General features: G+C 43.3%; 1 protein-coding gene across 4 annotated transcripts in view; it reads right to left on the minus strand.

Annotated features, from left to right (window-relative positions):
- Positions 1-19749, minus strand: part of LOC115281190 (zinc finger protein 577-like) — a 35245-nt gene that overhangs the window by 11306 nt on the left and 4190 nt on the right. For 2 of the 4 annotated variants that reach the window (XM_029926522.1, XM_029926523.1), the window contains 3 exons: positions 16444-16642; positions 13569-13695; positions 13200-13295 (listed from right to left, as the gene is read on the minus strand). In XM_029926522.1, the coding sequence (XP_029782382.1) occupies positions 13200-13295; positions 13569-13695; positions 16444-16458 (238 nt within the window). In that variant the 5' untranslated portion in view covers positions 16459-16642. Of the gene's footprint in view, positions 1-5218; positions 7054-13199; positions 13296-13568; positions 13696-16443; positions 16643-19749 lie in introns of those variants that run through there. The other 2 variants (XM_029926525.1, XM_029926524.1) reach the window with 2 other exon arrangements.

A 19749-nucleotide genomic window follows, 5' to 3' on the forward strand; every position in this document is an offset into this window, starting at 1 on the left:
TAGCATGACACCCTCGAGGTCCATCCATGTTGCTACAAATGGCCAGATTTCATTCTTTCTCATTGCCATGTAGTACTCCATTGTATATATAAACCACATCTTCTTGATCCATTCATCAGTTGATGGGCATTTACGCTCTTTCCATGATTTGGCTATTGTTGACAGTGCTGCTATGAACATTGGGGTACATGTGCCCCTCTGCATCAGCACTTACAGAAGGCATTTTTAAAAAACAAGTAAACATGCCAATTTTCACATTTATATGGATAAGCAAAGGATGTAGAAAAGTCAAAACAATATGAACTAGGACAAAGTTGGAGTTAATTATCTGAATTCAAGACTTGCTGATGCAGTACTGATGTAAAGGCAGACATACAAGAATACAGAAGAGATGAGTGTCCAGAACTAGACTCACGCTAATATACTCCACTGATTTTTAGATCAAAATGGCAAGTGAGTCTACTGGGTAAATCTTTTAACTAGTGTTGCTGAAACTCAGTCAGTTAAGTATCAGACTTTGGCTCAGGTCATGATCCCATGGCCCATGAGTTCAAGCCCTGTATTGGGCACTGTGCTGATCTTGCTTCAGACTCTGTGTCTCCCTCTCTCTTTGCCCCTCCCCCACTCGCACTCTGTCTCTCTAAAAAAATAAAAACTTTTTTTTAATTAAACGAAAAAGCCCTTTGGGCCCACACCTTGATTTCAGTCTTAGGAAATCCAAGGCAGAGAAATTAGCCAAGCCAATCCCGATCTCTGACTTAAAGAACTGCCAGATAATAAGTTTACACAGTAGAAGTTTGTGAGAAGTTGTTTGTGCACCAAGAAAAAACGAACACATTATTCATACTGGAAACATTAGAAAGTATTTGTAATTCAGGGTGCTTGGCTGGCTCAGGTGGTGGAGTGTGTGACTCTTGATCTTGAGGTTGTTTGAGCCCCACATTGAGCATGAAGATTACTTAAAAATAAAATCTTAAAAAGTATTTGTGTAAGAGCACAAGTCTGAACCAAACAGACGCCATGACAGGCTTTAAGATTCCCCCCTGAACTATAAGGCCTAAGTTTCAGTTTTCCCAAAACTATCAGGCAGTTACACATTGCCTAGAGCAGGTATCCAATCAGGAAAGACCAGCTACCTCTCCCCACATTCCTTAAGGTGAGGCCTGCAGATAGGAACTTTAGATAGGACCCTGTTACCTAATGTTAAAGTTACCCGTTAGGTGCCGAACAAGACCCTGGGCTCGCTCTGTAATTGGTTAATTTCAAAACTACTCTAAATATTGTGATTGGGTCCCGCCAAAAGTAACGAACGCTCTGAACAATGCGTATGGTTAAAGTTGCTGCCAATACTGTTGTACCATTATGATTGGATCACTGTACCTATGTCACAATTTCTTGTAACTCCCCCTTCCTAAATCCCATATAAACCCTATTCAGCCCTTGTTCGGGGCTCTCAGCACGGATCCACTGCGCTGGTGAGGTCTGTGAGCCTGAGCTTATAAGCCTGCAATAAAGCCCTTTGCCTTTGCATGCGTGCCTCGGTGTCCCTGGTGGTCTCTGGCCGTTGAGGATACTGCATTTTGGGCATTACACTTTCACCCCTAAAACAAAGATACAGGGGTGCCTGGGTGGCTCAGTCGGAGTTAAGCCTCCGACTTCGGCTCAGGTCAGATCTCACGTTCGTGGGTTCGAGCCCCGCATCAGGCTCTGTGCTGACAGCTAGCTCAGAGCCTGGAGCCTGCTTCCAGTTCTGTGTCCTTCTCTCTCTCTGCCCCTCCCCATCTCATGCTCTGGTTCTCTCTGTATCAAAAATAAATAAAACATTAAAAAAAAAGATACAAACACAGACAAAGCCAAACTTGGAGGCAATCCTCCCCTGTACCGAACCAGCACTAGGCAATTTGTGGGGTAGCTGATTCTGGACTTCTTCGAGGTCTAGCAGGTTCTAAAAGCCAGAGACCAAAGTTCTAGACTGGAAATCAAGAAAAGTAGGCAGAATCTGTAAATCTGTAGAGATTGTTGTAGGTCCTAAAGTGTGTAAATCAAAGTTCTTTTTGCCTCATTCATCGCATTCATAACATTATTTGAAAGTTGCTTGCTTAGTCCTCAAGGCACTGCATGGCAGACATTGTTCTAGGAGTTTTCTGCTCCAGGTGACACAGCTGGTAATAGGAGGCCAGGACAAGACACCCCACAAAACACAAAGACACTCAAAGTTCTTTCTGAGGACCAGGAGGGGAAGGGACGGGATAGGAGGTATAGTAAGGTTCAAAAGGAGCTACAATCAAATTCCCTTTCCAAGCTCCCAACATGGGATCCATCTAGCCACCTAGAACCAGAGGAACAAGAGCAAATGCCTCCCACACAACAAAGGAACTCTCTAGGGCCATCTCTCACGCCAGCCATACAGCAGGACAGACGTACCAAGATCCGGCCTTGCCCAAGCTGAGACACAGGATGAGTTTGGAATTGACCATGGAAAACCACTTCCCTCACATGCTGCATATAGAAGCCCCAGTGGTCTCTGATAAGGTTCTGACAGGCACCCTCTTCAACAACCGCTTGGACCCAGGTGGAATTCTCATGTGAAGAAAAATAGACAAAGGCATATGAATTGCATGTCCCAGAACCCCTGTGGCAGCCAAACAGCCAAGAAGCACCAAACCCTAATTAGGAGGACAATGTATCCCAAACCACACCTTCCAGAAAGCTGTGGCTCTGTGCAGGTGCCTCAGTTCCCACGAAAACCAAAGAGGGACTAGACAGAGACCAAACTACACCCCCGACTTCAGCTGGGCTTGGGTCTCCTACTCACAGGACCTGGTCCTCACTGAGGGAAATGATCTCCTACTGGCCTCTTCCTGGGAGGCTGAAGAACCTGGGATTAGAGGCTCCACGGACCAGACTGGGGCTCACCTACCCCTTTGCTCATGTGGAAAGAAATCCCGCAGTAAATTATAATTTTCATAATCCACTTGACACAAACAAGCATACAGAATAGTTATAATGGCTGCTTTTAACATCATTTTCTGTCAATCCTATCACCCATGCCAATCTGGGTCTCTATTGACTTTTCTTCATGTTTATAGGTCCTAATTTCCTGTTTTGTTTTTGGTTTTTGTTTGCATCCCTGGGTAGGTTTTGACTAGATGCCACACACTGAATCTGACATTGTTGGTTCATGGATTCCTTTCTATTCTTTATACTACTGGGCTTTGGTCTGGAAAGGAATTAAATGACTTGGAAACAGTTTGTGTTTGTAGCTGCTTGCACTTATACTTTGTCCGGAGGGTTCAGAGCAGCCTTTAGTCTAGAGCCAACATGAACGACCCGAAGAGTCACTAGTTTTCTGAAGTTCCACTGTGATTCTCCCAGTGTTAGGAGGGGTTTCCATTCCAGCTGGTGGAAACACAAATTATTCCCCACGTGTGCAAACTGCAAGGATGGTGCTATTGTTCATTTCCAGTGGTTCTTTCTCCAGTCCAGGGAGTTTCCTCACATACGTGGGTCGATCACAACTGAAAATCATGTGGGGGACTCTCCCACCCTGGGTACAGCTCTGTCCTCTCCTGTAATCTGTTCCACGAATTTCAGCCACTTTGAATTCTCCGAACTCTAAGCTCGATCTCAGTTCAGAGACTGCCAGGAGCTGATTAGATTCCCTCCCCCTATGCTGTTGAGTGGAAGCTGTCTCCAGGCTATAGGGGGCAACAGTGAGGCTTCCTTCATTTGTTTCCTTTCTCTAAGAGATAGTGGTCCTGATATCCCTATTACCCTGTGTCTACAGTCCATTCTTATATTTTTCTACCTTTCTCATTATTTAATGAGGGTATATACATTAAACATTTACTGTTGAAGAAAAAGGGCTGTTGGAATTGGCTGTGAAAAATTTTCACACTTAGGTACAGTAAGGAATATGCATTCTATACTCAGAATGGGATAATTTATACAATTTCAGAATAGATACAAACAAATGTTTGGCAACATCTGCAGCACAACAATCCCATGTTCCTTGAAAACATTTAGGAGTTCTTTTGCAGTATATTTGATTTACATATTTCAATAGCATTCCATGGTGGTCATATCTAATGGCACAAGATTCCTTGATTTCAGGGGGGAAAAGTCACTATATAACTGTATTTGGACTGTGATTTCAGGAGGAAAAAAGTCACATCTGATGACACAAGATTTCTTGATTTGGGGGGGGGAAAAGTTACTGTATTTGGACCATGATAACTAAAGATAATTCCTTCTCTGGGAACATGCATCTCTAGATTTATTTAATAGCTAGGTAGGAATTTACTGTAGTATGAATTCTCTGGAACATAATGTTTTTGTGGTAGACTAAATGGCCTCCCAAAGATGTCCATGTCTTAATCCCCAGAACCTGTAAATATGATATGCTACAAAGTACATGGCATTTGAAGTAAAAGATGCAATTAGGTATTTTGGGCCATATGACTTGTTTCTGGAGTTCACAGGCTCATGGTCAGAGAGGACCTGTGCCTCAGGACAATCTGTAGGCAGAGCCTCACCCAATGCTTGATTTAGAGCTTCTGAGCTGATAAGATTTAGGTGGGATTTTTGGACCTTGAGTTGATTCTGTTAATAGTTTGAGACATTTGGAGGTGCTGGGATAGAGCGAGTGTGTCTTCCATGTGGTATGGACACAGATCACTGGGTGCCAGATGGTGGTCTGCCATAGGCACGATAATGGCCCCCCAAAGATAACCACATCTTAATCTCCAGGACCTCTGAATATGTCACAAAATAAGGCAAGGTTGCTAATTAGCTGATTTTAAAATAGGAAGGTTATCCTGGATTATCTGGGCGGGCCCAAAGTAGTCACACAGGTCCTTAAATGTGGGAGAGGGAGGCAGGAGGCAGTGCCAGAGTGATGGAAGAGTTGGTGGCCATTGCTGGCTTTGAAGGTGGAAGGGGCCTGCAAGCCACAGATTTGGGCAGCTTCTAGAAGCTGGAAGGACAAAGAGAACCCTGGAGGGTTCCCCTAGAAGGAAATGCAGTCCTGCCAACACCTTGCTTTTAGCCCAGTGAGATGCATTTCAGACTTCAGACCTCCAGAACTGTAAGATAATACATTTGCCTTATTTTAAGCCATGAAATTTATGGTAATTTGTTACAGAAGCCATAAGAAACTAATACACTTGTATCTCCATATTCATCATATTCATAGGTTTTTGGTACATAACGCAATTCCTGGTGTCCAAGATTTCATTTATTAGAGAAGTCTTTTCCAGATTCTCAAGGTATAAAATTGTGACACATGAGTTAGTTTGGTGATAAAATTTCTATCTTTTATTGCATTCATGGGTTTCTCTTTTCTATGGGTTCTTCCACATTTTACTAAAAAGGTCTGTATTGAGTGTCTCTGGTGGTGTCTTTCTACACTTCTCTGGCATGTGAAGAGGTACAACTTATCATTGAAAACAACATCACCTCATGTTCTGGTCCTGTGGGAATTCTTTGATACCAATGGATATAATCACCTTCAGGAAAAGGCTTCCCCACAAATAGCTTCATTCCATGCACTGGGATTTCATGGATATCTAATAAGTCTGAATTCTCACAGACGTAGCCTTTGCCACCACTGCCGCCATAGCATCTCTGCCCAAAATGAGCTCTGACAGAATGTTTGGAGGATTCTTACTAAAGGTTTTTCTGGTATCAGATACATCCTGGTACCAGAGGATTTTCTTTCCTACACAATGTCTGTAACATATAATACATAATTTATTACAGACGGTGTGGTCACATTCACTGCATTTTCAAGGCTTATTCCCTGTGCAAATTCCCGATTGGCTACTGAGGCCTGACTTCTTAGAAAAGGCTGCTCCACAAACACTACATTTCTACCCACGAGGAGCTCACTGAGGTTTAACAAGGGCTGCGCTCCTGAAGAAGGTATTTCTGCAGGTACTGTGTTCATCTGGTTTTGCTCCTGTGCAAGTTCACTCATGTATAAAGAGCGGTGACTCCCTGAGGAAGGTTTCTCCATTTTCAGTGAATCTATAGCTTTCTCCCTTGTGTGAGTTTTCTTATGTTTAATGAGGACTGACATGTGGGCAAAGGCTTTGCCACATTCACTGCATGCGTAGGGTCTCTCTCCAGTATGAGTTCGCTGATGCTGAATGAGCTTTGACTTGCTCCTGAAGGCTTTTTCGCACTCACTGCATTCATACGGCTTCTCTCCTGTGTGAATTCTCTGATGCTTGGTCAGGTCTGACTTAAAAAAGAAAGTTCTTCCACATTCACGGCATTCATAAGGCTTCTCTCCTGTGTGAAGTCTCTGATGTGCAATGAGGTAAGCCTTCTGGGAAAAGGCTTTCCCACACACACTGCATCCATAGAGCTTCTCTCCAGTGTGAGATCGCTGGTGTCTATTGAGCCAGCACTTCCTGCTGAAGGCTTTTCCACACTCCTTGCATCCATAGGGTTTCTCTCCTGTATGAGTTCTCTGATGTACCATAAGCTGTGCCTTCCTGGAGAATGCTTTCCCACATTCATTGCATTCATGAGGCTTCTCGCCAGTATGAGTTCTCTGGTGTTCAGTGAGCTGAATCTTCCTCATGAATGTCTTCCCACATTCACTGCACCCATGGGGCTTCTCTCCTCTTTCAGTTCTCTGATGTCTAATGAGCTGTGCCTTCCTGGAGAAGGCCTTCCCACATTCACCACATTCATGTGGTTTCTCTTCTGTATACGGTTTTTGATGTTCACCGAGCTGTGATTTAGTACATTTAATTCCAGTAAGAGTTGTATCCTGTGGGATGCCGAGAGAGGATTTCCCATATCCACTAAACTCATCAGATTCTTCTCCTGCATATCTTCTATTCTGGAGAACAAAACCTGAATGTGATTTCAAACCTTTACAATGTGAACCAAACTTATTGTGTCTTTGTGTTAAAGGAACAAGACTTTTGCATAAATTGAAATTATTTCCAAGCGCATAACTTTGCTGACATCTTTCCAAAGTTTTAATCTCGCTTTGGTTTTCTGGGTGCCACTGCATATGGTCAAGCTCCCATATTTCTTCTAGGAAAAAGAACAATGAAAACATCCATGATAATTTTAGGGGGAAAAGAAGGTTAAAAATAAAAGCCATGGTTTGGGCTAGCTCTACAATCGAAGTCTAAGAGAAATGTACCCTGTGCTCTGTGAAAAAAAGAGATTATAAAACAGCAAAAGGAAAAACAGGCACTTTAGAAACAACAATGGATAGATAGATAGTCTACAATGAATGAATATAACTTAGGCTTCTCTCCAAACAGGACCTTGCAAAATGGAGACAAGTAAAAATAGAACCACACTGTGACTGGAACAGAACAAACGAGGATGGAGGGGAGGGGTCCGTTCATCCAACAATTATTGAATGTGCTGCTGTTTGGGAATATATTAGAATATGATATTAGAATATTAGAATAGTGTGTTTGAATATTGGAATTAAAACATATTGGTCAGACTAAAGTAACTTATATATTCTGTTTCCGTGGAGCTGTTATTCTAGTAACGAGAGAAAAAGATGGAGGGAAGGGAGGATCAACAAGTAACCAAAGAAATAAAACAATTACAGCGTGAAAAACAGTGTGTATGAAGAAGGTGACAGAGTAGTGGTAAGTTAATCTTAAATAAAATAATCATCCACGAGACAAGGAAAGTTAAGGTGACATCACAGGTGACATCACATCACAATGAGCGATGTTGTACAGATAACTCTGAAAAGGAACAGCCAATGCAAAACTCAGAGGCAGAAAAACTTAGGCATGATGAAGAAACACAAGAGAGGCTGGCGTACCTGGACTATCCTTAGCTTAAATGAAATAGAAATAGACAAGTTTGGAAAGGGAGGCAGAACTGAGAACATAGAGATGATGTAGGAAGAGTTTGTGAGAAACTGCACTGTATGGGGCACCTGGGTGGTTCATTTGGTTAAGCATCCGACTCTTGATTTTGGCTCTGGTTATGGCCTCGAGGTTCATGGGTTCAAGATCAGCACTGGGCTCTGCATTTGACAGCACAGAGATTGCTTGGGATTCTATCTCCCAAACTCTCTGCCCCTTCCCCACCTGCATGTGCATGTGCGCTCTCTCACAATAAATAAACATTAAAAAATATGTTTTGAAAAACTGGATTTTATGTTAAGAGCAATGGCCGGAAGCCACCAAACATTTTCTGGTAGGAATGCAACCCATTCTGAATTGGTATTTCCAAAAGCCACGTGGCGGTTGGATGAAGAATGAACTGAAGAGGTGAAAATGCTGAAAGAATACCCAAGGATCCACAGCAGAGTTCAGGCAAGAGGTAAGAGCAGCTTCCAGGGAACTTGGATGGCTCAGTAGACTAAGCATCCACCTCGATACTGGCTCAGGTTGTGATCTTACGGTTGTGAGATTGAGTCCCGTGGCAGGATCTGTGCTGAGCGTGGAGCCTGCTTGAGATTCTCTACCCCCCCCCCGCCTCTTTCTCTGCCTCTCTCCCGCTCAAAAGAGGTAACAGCAGCTTCAGTGTGACTGATCACAATGGAGTTAGAGAAACGTACAAAAACAAGGACATAGTACAGAAGGGAAGGACAGTGACAGGAGGAAAAGAGAAGGCTCATTGTAGGAATGAAGGCCAGAGGGAGAAAGGGGAACCACCAAGGACAGCCCCTGCATGTGTGGCGTAAGTATCTGCATAGGTGCTGGTGGCACTTAATACCACGAGGACCATCAGGGAGTTAGGGTCGGCACCTGTGGGGAGTCACGTGCCCCATTTTGAGGCCCACATCAGGGCTGATAACATAGACATTCAAAAACAAATATGCAATAGGAGTGTGGAGAAAGGTTCCAGACTTCAGATAGAATTTTAAGTTGAGTATCCGAGCAGTACTTAAACATGTGGACTCCACAGAACCAGATGAGGTAGTGTAGGAAGAACGGACAGAAAAAGAGGAAAGCCCTGGGCAAGAATTTCATGGATTCCAAGTCTTAAGAGTTTTGGGAGACAGATATGCCAAGAGAATATGAAAATCCCATCCAGAGACATCAAACAAATGCTGACCAAACGTATAAACAAACAATGTAGGTTTTCATAACCAAGGGCTGGACCTGCAAAATCAGAATGTAGGCTCTACAGAATCTCATCCCAAGATTACTGAGGTAAAATAGTCAACAATCACCTTGTTACTAAACCTTTTCCTTCTCATTCCACCTCCACACCAAAACTAAACTTTTACAATAATACCAATTACCTATTTAGAGTAATACTGTAGCCAATACTTCAACTTGCTATGTAAAAATGATACAACCTCACCCAGTCCAAGATATCCGGACACATATCCGTCCATCTGGAATTTAAAACTAGATCCTAGGGCCATCCATCCTTATCCTGGAGAAGAGCACAGCTGTACTAACTGGTGGAAACAACAGCTTCTCCGTTTAATCACACTGCAACTGTGTACTGTACTGTTCAATAAAATCTTCTCCAACAATGGCAATGTTTTATATCTGTGTTTTCTAATATGGTACCCACTAGCTATGTGTGGCTATTGAGCACTTGAATGTGGATGACCAGAGTGACAGGAGAACTGAATTTGTAACTTTATTTAATGTTAAATAAATTTAAGCAGCCACATGTGACCAGTGGCCAACACAACGGACGGCACAGTAGGCCACCATATCCATTTACTGTAATACCCATATTTGCCATTATAATCTACTTGACAGACTCGTCCCCAAATTTTTTCTTTCAACTAATGCCACCTTCTTCCTTAATCTTTGTTCCTACCTCCTCTCTGGCACCAATTAAGAGATTCTGAAGAACCATTCTCTATCCAGGAACAAAACCCTGGCCTGCCTTATCTCCTCCCACTTATTCTAGAACTCCAAGCTCTAACTTCCTATTGTTCAGAAGCTACTACCCAGCTATTTATCAACCAGGACTTTCTAGAAATAGCAAAAAGAGATCAGACAGAACCAAATTCACACTTTCTAAGCCAATCATTAACATAAAATCCACAGTAATCAGTCATTTCCTTTCACATAGTCTCCTGCAGGCCAATCTACTAAGAATCTCTCACACTGCCGTCCTCATTTCCATCTCCAAAATCCTTTTACTGACCCACAGGCCTTCCACCATCATTTTTTATTTGAAACTCTGCTATCTTTCTTGCAGAAATTATTTTATCATGTTTCCAAAAAGCACTTCCTTCTTTCTGTAACACTTTATCAAAACTCAATTTTCTCATGCCTCATAATCAAATGCTAAAAATTTTAGACCCTTAGACATCTCAGTCAATTATCTGCAACTGGACACTTTGGAAACTTGGAAGGTATTTCTGTCCTTCATTACACTGAACCTTTGGAGCTGTTTTAGGGTGGCAGTTCTATTATAGGGATCAAAGCACAGGTGGGCTAGTGAGCATGTCTAACCTCATTTGCTCAGGGCCCTTCCCAAGTCTAGTAAGTCAGAAGCTAAATTTTAAGAGACAAAGTCAGTGGTTTGAAAAAGCCCCCACAGTTCACGCATATCCCTGATTTAAAAACAAAATAAAAAAAAAACAACCAAGATCTGATGAACAGATGCACATGTTTTCAAGATCTGATGAACAGATGCACGTGAATGAGCATGCGTCTGCACACAGTAAGGAAGAGTGAGATAAGGACCCTTGCTCTGTATGGAAAAGGGAGCCTCATCCCAACCAGGGAAACAATACACTAAAACATGTCGATCATGACTGAGTCAGTGCAGTTTAGATGGAGTACAGAGAAGTTAGGGAAGACGGGGTTCTAAGTGCGTGCTGGAACTTCGGGGACAGAAAAAGAAGGTAGTATTTGGATATAAAAATGTAACACAATCAAATTCACACATGCCAGTCCTTAGTTTCCTGGACATTGTGTTACCTGTGGCATTTAATAAAATATAACACTTCTACCTCCTCAGAATAAGTTTGTTGCTTATTTCTGGGACATCTTCTTCTTTTTAAAAAATTTTTTTATGTTTATTTATTATTGAGACAGAGAGAAACAGAGCATGAATGGGGGAGGTGCAGAGACAGGGGGAAACACAGAATCCAAAGCAGGCTCCGGGCTCTGAGCTGTCAGCACAGAGCCTGACGTGGGACTCGAACCCACAACCATGAGCTCATGCCCTGAGCTGAAGTCAGATGCCAAACCGCCTGAGGCGCCCCTCTAGGACATCTTCTGACCCTCCTCCTCCCAGAGCCATGATACTTTTCACTCTACTGGCTGGGTTCATATCTTCTCAACCTCTAAATATATGTGGACCTCTTGGTGGTGGTGTTTTTTTTTAACCAATTCTTGCTCTTTGTGTTTTCTCACTAAGTTCTACTGCTTTAATGGTCCTTGCCCACAAAGGAATGCAGCCATACCATTAACAGGGACTAACCGGGGGTGCCTGAGTGGCTCAGCCAGTTAACTGTCTGACTCTTGATTTTGGCTCAGGTCATGATCTCACAGCAATGAGATCAAGCCACACACCAGGCTCTGCACTGGGTGTGGAGTCTGCTTAGGATTCTCTCTCACCTTCTCCCTCTGCCTCTCTCTCCCCTTTATACTCTCTCTCTCAAAAGAAAAGGCAAAAAAAAAAAAAAAAAAAGGACTAACCAAAAAAACTGAAAATAGCCAGGGCGGGGGTGGGTGTAGCAACTGAGCAATCCAAGTCTAAATGACCACAGCCTACTCCGAGGTGGGAATTAAGAGTGTGCGTGCAATTTCCAAAGGCCTTTCCAAAACAACAAAAAAGGCTTTTTTTTTAACAATTGTATTTTTAATTAATCTCTACACTCAATGCGGGGCTTGAACTCACACCCCAAGATCAAGAGTCACATGCTCCACTGACCGAACAAGCCAGGAGCCCCCAAATAACAAAATTTAATACGAATAGCAGAGAACTTCCAAGAACTAAAAGAGAAATACAGAAAATTCAAGGCAAAACTCAGCAGTGACCAGGCACCAGTGTGAACAGCAGTACAGCAGAAACCAAGTAAAATGTGCTAGGAATAAAAGGATTCACCAGGAGGAAAAATGATCTCAGGTTCCGGCACTGAAGCGGAAGGAAAAGGACTTCACAGGGTAACTATCCTGGGTGCAGGCAAAATAGAGAACTAGAGGTCAGATCAGGCTACAGAAGGGGAGATGTCCACTTGGGAATAACAGATTACAGAAAGTTTAACTCTTCGGTGTATAAGAATATGCTCTATGATGGTCAAGACATCATCTGGGAGAAAGGAGGACTCTGGTCCCGCATAAGGGAGCAGGACATCAACGGGCAGCTGGCAATGCACTGAGGATTACGGCGTAGGTTAGATGTTAGCAGACGAGGTCAATTTGGGACTCTCCCGAGCTGGGAGTTTCTGAGAATAGAGAGCTTAGGCCTTGACAACAAATGAAACTTTCAATAAGAGAATCAAGCAGAAGGTTAAAAAAGACAATAGAACCTGCAGGTTGGAGAAGCAGAGGGTGAAGCAGAGGTGCCCTGGGAGACAAGGTACGTGTGGTTTCCAAATGACCTCAGGGAACGTGGATTGTCAGGCAGGGAGAGCAGCCCTTTCAAAAGGGGCAGCGATGCGCAGAAGATGAAAGCGGGACCAAGTGCAAGGCCATCGGTTCGGAAGCAAGCAGGTGGAGAAGAGGAAGTGGGAACACTGCAGACAAAGAAAGGGAGGGGCACCTGGGGGGCCCAGTCAGTTGAGCATCCCACTCTTGATTTTGGCTCAGGTCATGATCTCACAGTTTGTGAGTTTGAGCCCCGTATCAGACTCCTCACTGACAGAGCCTGCTTGGGATTCTTTCTTTCCCTCTCCCTCTGCCCCTACCCCACTCACAGGTGAGCTCTCTAAATAAATATATAAGTAAATAAAACAAATAAATAAGAAAGGAAGATGTGCACAGGTGAGGCAGGAGAGAACTCAGGAAGAATCTAGGTCCTACGTAAGACAGACTGTAATCAGATTCAGATCTAGAAATGAGAATAAAAAAGGGGGGGCGGACAGGGGTGGTGAGACCTCACCGTTTCATAGCTGACAAAGAACAGCCCTCACGAAGAACAAAGATACAGAAAGGAGTTGGTGATTAGATTGTGTCACCGACTGGTATAAGAAAGGCTCTCCACGCAACAAAGCGTTAACCTTTCCCTGACCAACTGGACTTCTGGTTTTCCTGGTCTTCCTCTCACTCACTCACCTGCACAGGGCGGCCGCGGAGCTGCTCCCCCTACTGCCCACGGTGGTCCTCCATGCTCCAACTGGAAGAGGGAATCTGGTTTGCTGGCTTGGTAGCCTGTAAAATGGGGGAATCACTGAAGACTTGGCACCAAGTACTTAAGTTTGGGGCATCTACAAAAACCGAAGACAAGTCTGTGCATCATGGGTACTTCAGTAAAGTCAAATCCTTTTCCTGGGGGGAGGGAGAGCATATACACTCTAGGGCCAAACAGGAGAATAAAAGTCTACACCCTACAACATGTCAGTGCAAACAAGGAGATACTTCGGCGACCCGACAGGTTCTACTGAGTGAGAAATGAAAGGCGGCTGACTGTGGAGCCGTGCTCACCCAGCGACACCAGGTTCCTGTAGTTCTCCAGCATCACGTCCCGGTACAGGTCCTTCTGGGCGGGGGCCAGGAGCTGCCACTCCTCCGGGGAGAAGCCCACGGCCACGTCCTCAAATGATAACGGCGCCTGCAACAACAAATGCCGACGCGCTCTAAGGCAGGACAGATGACGCAGGAAAGCGGGACAGGAACGTGTTCCAACTTCCTGTGATAAGTTCTGTGCACGGTGACTTTTTCACACACCACAGGACCGTGCATCTGAGTCCACTCGGGCTGCTATGACAAAATACCACAGGCTGGGCAACTTATAAACACAGAAATGTATTTCTCACAGTTGGGGAAGCCGGGAGACCCCAGATCAAGGAGCCAGCACGGCTGTACCCTGTTGAGGGCCCACCTGCTGGCCTAAAGGCCGCCACCACCTAATACCATCATCCCTGGGAGGTAAACTTCCACCATATAGATTTTGTGGAATCACATTCACACAACAGCACCATGGAATTCCACTAATTTGTTCTTCGTAGCCTAATAGAGTACTAAAATAGTATTTGCAGAGAAAATGTGCAGGAGGAAATGTTCATTCTTCGTTTATAACAGTGAAGAACTATCCATCATCTAAACGCCCCCCAAAAGCAGACAAGGATATATGAATGACAGTGCCTCCATGCTGTACTATACCGTGCAAAGGTTAAAATCAATTTGGCAGATACAGCGTTGATATCAACAATCTTCAAGGCATTCTCTTAAACGGAAAAAAAAATCAAGTCCTCAACTAGTATATACAATATGCCTCCAGACATATAAAAAATCTTCATAGATTTTTTTTAATGTTTCTTTATTTTTCAGAGAGAAAGAGTGAGAGTTGGGGAGAGACTGAGAGACAGGGAGAGGATCCGAAGTGGGCTCTGAGCTGACAGTAGCGAGCCAGATGTAGGGCTCAAACTCACAAACCATGAGGTCATGAGCCAAAGTCGGATGCTTAACCGACTGAGCCCCTAAAAAATCTGAACATATACAATTATATATGTATAAGTCCACATATGTATGCATACAGAAATGTACATAAAATATTCTACCACATGTAGATTATACAAAGAAAATAGTTGGAGACCCAAACTATTAACATCTGTTACTCCTTGGTTTGGGAGTTGGGCAGGAAAAGGTGAAAGGGGATATTCTCTTTTGGTGCAAATACTTCTTTTTGCTTGACTCTTTTACATGCAAATATAGCTCTGCCTCATTAAGTATTTAAAAATACAAAGACCAGGCACCTGGGTGGCTCACAGTTGGTTAAGCATCTGACTTTGGTTCAGGTCAGGATCTCATGGTTCCTGAATTCAAGCCCTTGCTTTGGATTCTGTATCTCCTTTCTCTTGTCCCTCCCCAACTTATGCTCACTCACTCATTCTTTCTCTCTCTCTCTCAAAAATAAACATTAAAAAAACTAAAAAATAAAATACAAATAAAAATATAAAGTCCAAACCAAGAATAATTGGCTCTGACTTCTTTTTCTTTCTTTTTTATGTCTTTTTATTTATTTTTTGAAAGACAGAGAGAGACAGCTCGAGCAGGGTAGAGTCAGAGAGAGAGGGAGATACAGAATCTGAAGCAGGCTCCAGGCTCTGAGCTAGCTGTCAGCACAGAGCCCGACGCAGGGCTCGAACTCACGAACTGTGAGATCATGACCTGTGCTGAAGCCGATGCTTAACCGACTGAGCCACCCAGACACCCCTGACTTCTTTTTCTGAACCTGTGGCTAAGAAGGTTTAGAGGCTCAGTCAGTTAAGCGTCCAACTTCAGTTCAGGTCATGATCTCATAGTCTGTGGGTTTGAGCCCTGCATTGGGCTCTGTGCTCTGTGCTGACAGCTCAGAGCCTGAAGCCTGCTTTGGATTCTGTGTCTCCGTTTCTCTCTGCTCCTTCACCACTTGTGTGGTCTCTCTCTCTCAAAAATAAATGAACTATAAAACTTTTTAAAAATTAAAAAAGAAGGTATAAGGGGAAAGGTCTTGCTGTCAGTGCAAGCCCGCTTTGGATCCTCTGTCTCCCCTTTTCTCTCTGCTCCTCCCCCGCACGCAAGCGGGCACATGCATCCTCTCTCTCCCTCTCTCTCTCTCAAAAACAAACAAACAAAAAGGTATTAAGGGAGCACTGTCACTATCTGTACTCCAAGCTGTTATCAAAGAACAGAACTTTTAGCTGTCTTCCTCGAAAGAGCAGAATTCTTCATGGAGGACCTCTCAAAGGTCAAGTATCCCATTCATTCTATTAAAGAAGCCAGGCTTTATTCCTGGGTAAAGGGTGGACTGCTGGAAGGTGCACTGCTTTTGAAGAATTCTGTCCAATCAAGTTCTACTCCTGCATTAGCCCCTGAGTTTACTCTGAAGAACATAATAAGAAAAAAAAAAAAAAACAAAGGAAGCATCCTATGCCTTTATTACATAGTTGATATTGAGGACACTGTCTACCACAAAATCTCTCTGAAGAGCTAGGAAAAGAAATTTCTTAAGCTCTCAGAGCAATGAAATCACTTTCCCTGAAGAAGTGGTTTGCTCTCTCCTCACCGACACTGCACATCATGTAACTATTCATGTTTTTTCTTATATTTTCGCTGCCCAGAGGAGGAGACACAAATTCAAAGACAAGGCAGCCCACAAGGTCTTACACGGTCATTTACCTCCCATCCTTCAGGACTCCGTATGGACCCCTGGACCCCTATATATCCTTTGCTTCCCAGATTTGAAGATTATAGCCTCAACTTATTTTCTGACAGAGCTTGACTTTTATCAACATATAGTGTCTCATTTTACCAGACTTTTAGAAGCTTCCACAAATCCACTGGGAAATGAAGGACAGAAAGGTACAACAAACCTCACCTGGGCCTTGGTCATTTTCTCTTGTTCTTAGGAAAGGCTAGAAACTCCAGGATATGCTCTGTCTTCCGTCTGCTCTGGGTCTGCCCGGAAGTTACGGTCAAGAAATCTCAGGTCAGGCTGCTGCCAGAAATGATGATCTCCCAGGCCTGGAACCTCCTCCTTCTAGTACCAATAATGCCTTGTTCCCCTGGACTAGAACCTGTGGATTCAAGAGCAAATTCAATGGTAAGAGGACATGCACCTAGGACCACAGCTTTCTCTTGCTGTGGGGACTCACTCTAACAGGCGCCAACATTTCCTGTGTCTCTAACACCCAGGAAGCTTTTACCTCATGAGGCCAAGCTCCATAGGAAGACATGGAATGAGTGAGAGGAATGTTCCCCCCACTTTTTTTTTTTTTTTTTGGCAAAGTTGGACAAGAATGGACGTGAAAGAGATGGGAGAAGAACAGAGTTCATGATCTTGTCATGATCTTGTCAAATTCTTATACAGACCAATTTTAGGAAAGATCATGTATATAAGTGGTGACTCTGGAAACTGCCTTAAAACCACACTTCCCTAAAATTTATGTTTATTGCACTGGGACAATTATCCCATTTGAAGACCAAGGTACTTTACAAATCATGACCACTGTCTTGTTTAAGCCCCAATCCTACTCTATAAGGCAAGCATTATCTCCATTTGAAGCACGAGTAAGCTGAGGCTTGGTCAGGTGGAGTGTGTTGTCCAGATTAACATCCTTCCTGAGTAGCAATGTGGGAATCTGGATCCACATCTGCGTCTCTACTTTATGACATATCCCTTTTCCAACAGCATCATGATACAGTTTTTTTCTCCTTCTCATGCACTTTATGAACTTTACTCCCTAGTGTCCATACTGAGGAGTGGCTGTGTGGTCACAGTTACAAAAACAGAGCCCTGCAACCATCTCTTGTAATATTTGCTGTGCACACCCAGCCAGCGCCTTCCACATAAGCAGGAGAGCAAAGGAGCCCCATCCTTGCCTCAGTAGTAGCAGATCAGAGACCAGTCTCCCCAAGGGCCAGGCCCTGGAGCCATGCTGGAAACTGGAAACCCACACTCTGAGGACACCAACACCATGAAGTCAATCTGAATTCTGCTTTCACCCGACAAGGCAGCAAATTATTCTCAAAGACTCTCTGGCTCTCCTAATTCCTCCACACCCAGAGAGCTCATCTCTGACCCATTCTTCGGCCAACCGGTAAACACACTGGTGAACAAGTGTACCTGCCACCCCAAGTCCAGTCCCGACAACACTTTGTCCCAATCTTGGCCCTTCAGTCTAGTCTCCCTGCAGTGCCAGCCTAGAAAGGATGGTATATAACTCAAATGTGGAACTCCGTATGGACAGGAAAGAAGCAGGAAGGGGGTTACTAAATGAGTTTACAACTGAGAGCCCTAGGATTGGAGATCAAGGAACCAACTGTTTCCTAGAAGTTCCTTGGCAGACTTTCCCTCACACTTAACGGATCAGAGCTGCATCAAACGTTCATGCCTGGAACACAGCAATGAAGCTGAGAATGGCAATGGACCTACCCTGACTGGTAGGACTAATCTGCATTTCCTACTGAACTGATGTTAGGGTCAAGTTCCCAGATGGATGGATGTCTAAATAAAATAGGGATTTTTTTTTTAAGGGGAATAGATGGCAGGTTGGCAGCCAAGAGTAGCCACTAAATAAATTAATAGGTTAGCGGGAAAAAGCCTAAATTGATATTGAAAAAGCAGTTCATAAAATACAGTATTCTGTTTGTTCCAAACTTATAATACCCTAGGAATGAGTCCTTAGACTCAGGGTACAATGGGAAATAGATATTTGTCATTTGTCCCAGATTCCAGGCTTCTAAAATCCCTGGGCTTTCTGGAGAGACAAGAGTAGCTTTTATTTGCCAATGAGATTATTGGTGACTGGGGGTCCCTAGATAGCCTCAGGATGGGAGCTGGTCCGCAGGAAGACCCAGGCATGATGAGAGGGTTGGAACTTTCAGCCTCACCCCTGGAACCTCTGGGAAGCAGAGAAGGACTAGAGATTGAACTCGATCATCTCCTAAATTACAGGGTTTGGAAGGCTTCTGAGTTCGTGGACACTTTGAGGTGCCAAGAGGGTGGTATACCCCAAATCCATAGGGACACAAGCTCCTGTGCTCAGGATCCTTTTGGGCCTTACCCTACGTACCTCTTTGTTCTAGCAAATTATTGAACTTAAGGATCGGGGTGTGTAGAAACCCGTGAGGTACTGTTTAGGTCCACTGATAAAGGATTAATTGAATGAATAATTATATTCCACCTAATGGAATATTATGTGATTATTTAATATGTTAATACATGTTTCTTGAAATAAAAAATGAGCACACCATACAGCTCAGTGAACAAAGCACATTTCTGCTCATTATGTATGTAACATGATCCTGTATTTCTGCCAAAGTGAAGCAATACATCTATATCTGTGTGTGGGTGTTTATACACACTTATAAAAATAAATATAACAATGTTAATCATTGTTATAGCTGGCTCTGTAGATTGGGAACATTTTTTTTCTGCAAAACTGCAGGATTTTTAAAAATTAAATATTTTTAAATTAAAAAAAATCTCCACTTGAAATAAAAACAAAGATGTTGCAAATCACTGTGAATCAATAGTCACATATGCTTGATAAGAAATGAAGGGAGGACAGAAAAAAAACAAGTTCCCTGGACCATAAGATACTCTAGCTGCAGAATCTGGCTGAGTGCTTTACCATGCTATGGTTTAACCTGTTTTTCCCCACCGCCACTAAACTTTTCTTATAAGCTGGGTAGTTGGACTTAAGAAGTCTGATGACATCCCTGGTTAACTATTTTGGCACGAGTCTTTCATTAAGAAAGACTGTGTACTTACTGCAACATGCTGAGATGTAAAAGGAAGAAAAAAGGAAATGAAGGAGGGATGTTAAAAAATAACAGAGACCTAAGAGATATAAGAAGAAAAAGTAATGCACAATATTCGGGTCATAAGTCAAACAATCCAATGTTAAGGGCAACACTGTCAATATCAGAAAAAAAATGGATATGCACTGGGTCTTGGATCAAATAAAAGAATTATTCATTTCGATACATTTGAAAATGGCCTACTGGTTATAAATCTTTTTAATGACCTTATCAGTTAGAGATGCACAATAGAATATTTACAAGTTAAAGGACAAGAGGCTTGGATGTGCTATGAAATTCTCCAGAAAAAAAGGAGGAGTGGCAGAGGCATGATGAATCTGACCGGCCACGCGTTGATAACTGTGGAAGCTGAGTGACG

The sequence above is a fragment of the Suricata suricatta genome, chromosome 16 (genome assembly GCF_006229205.1).
Source record: "Suricata suricatta isolate VVHF042 chromosome 16, meerkat_22Aug2017_6uvM2_HiC, whole genome shotgun sequence".
NCBI lineage: Eukaryota > Metazoa > Chordata > Mammalia > Carnivora > Herpestidae > Suricata > Suricata suricatta.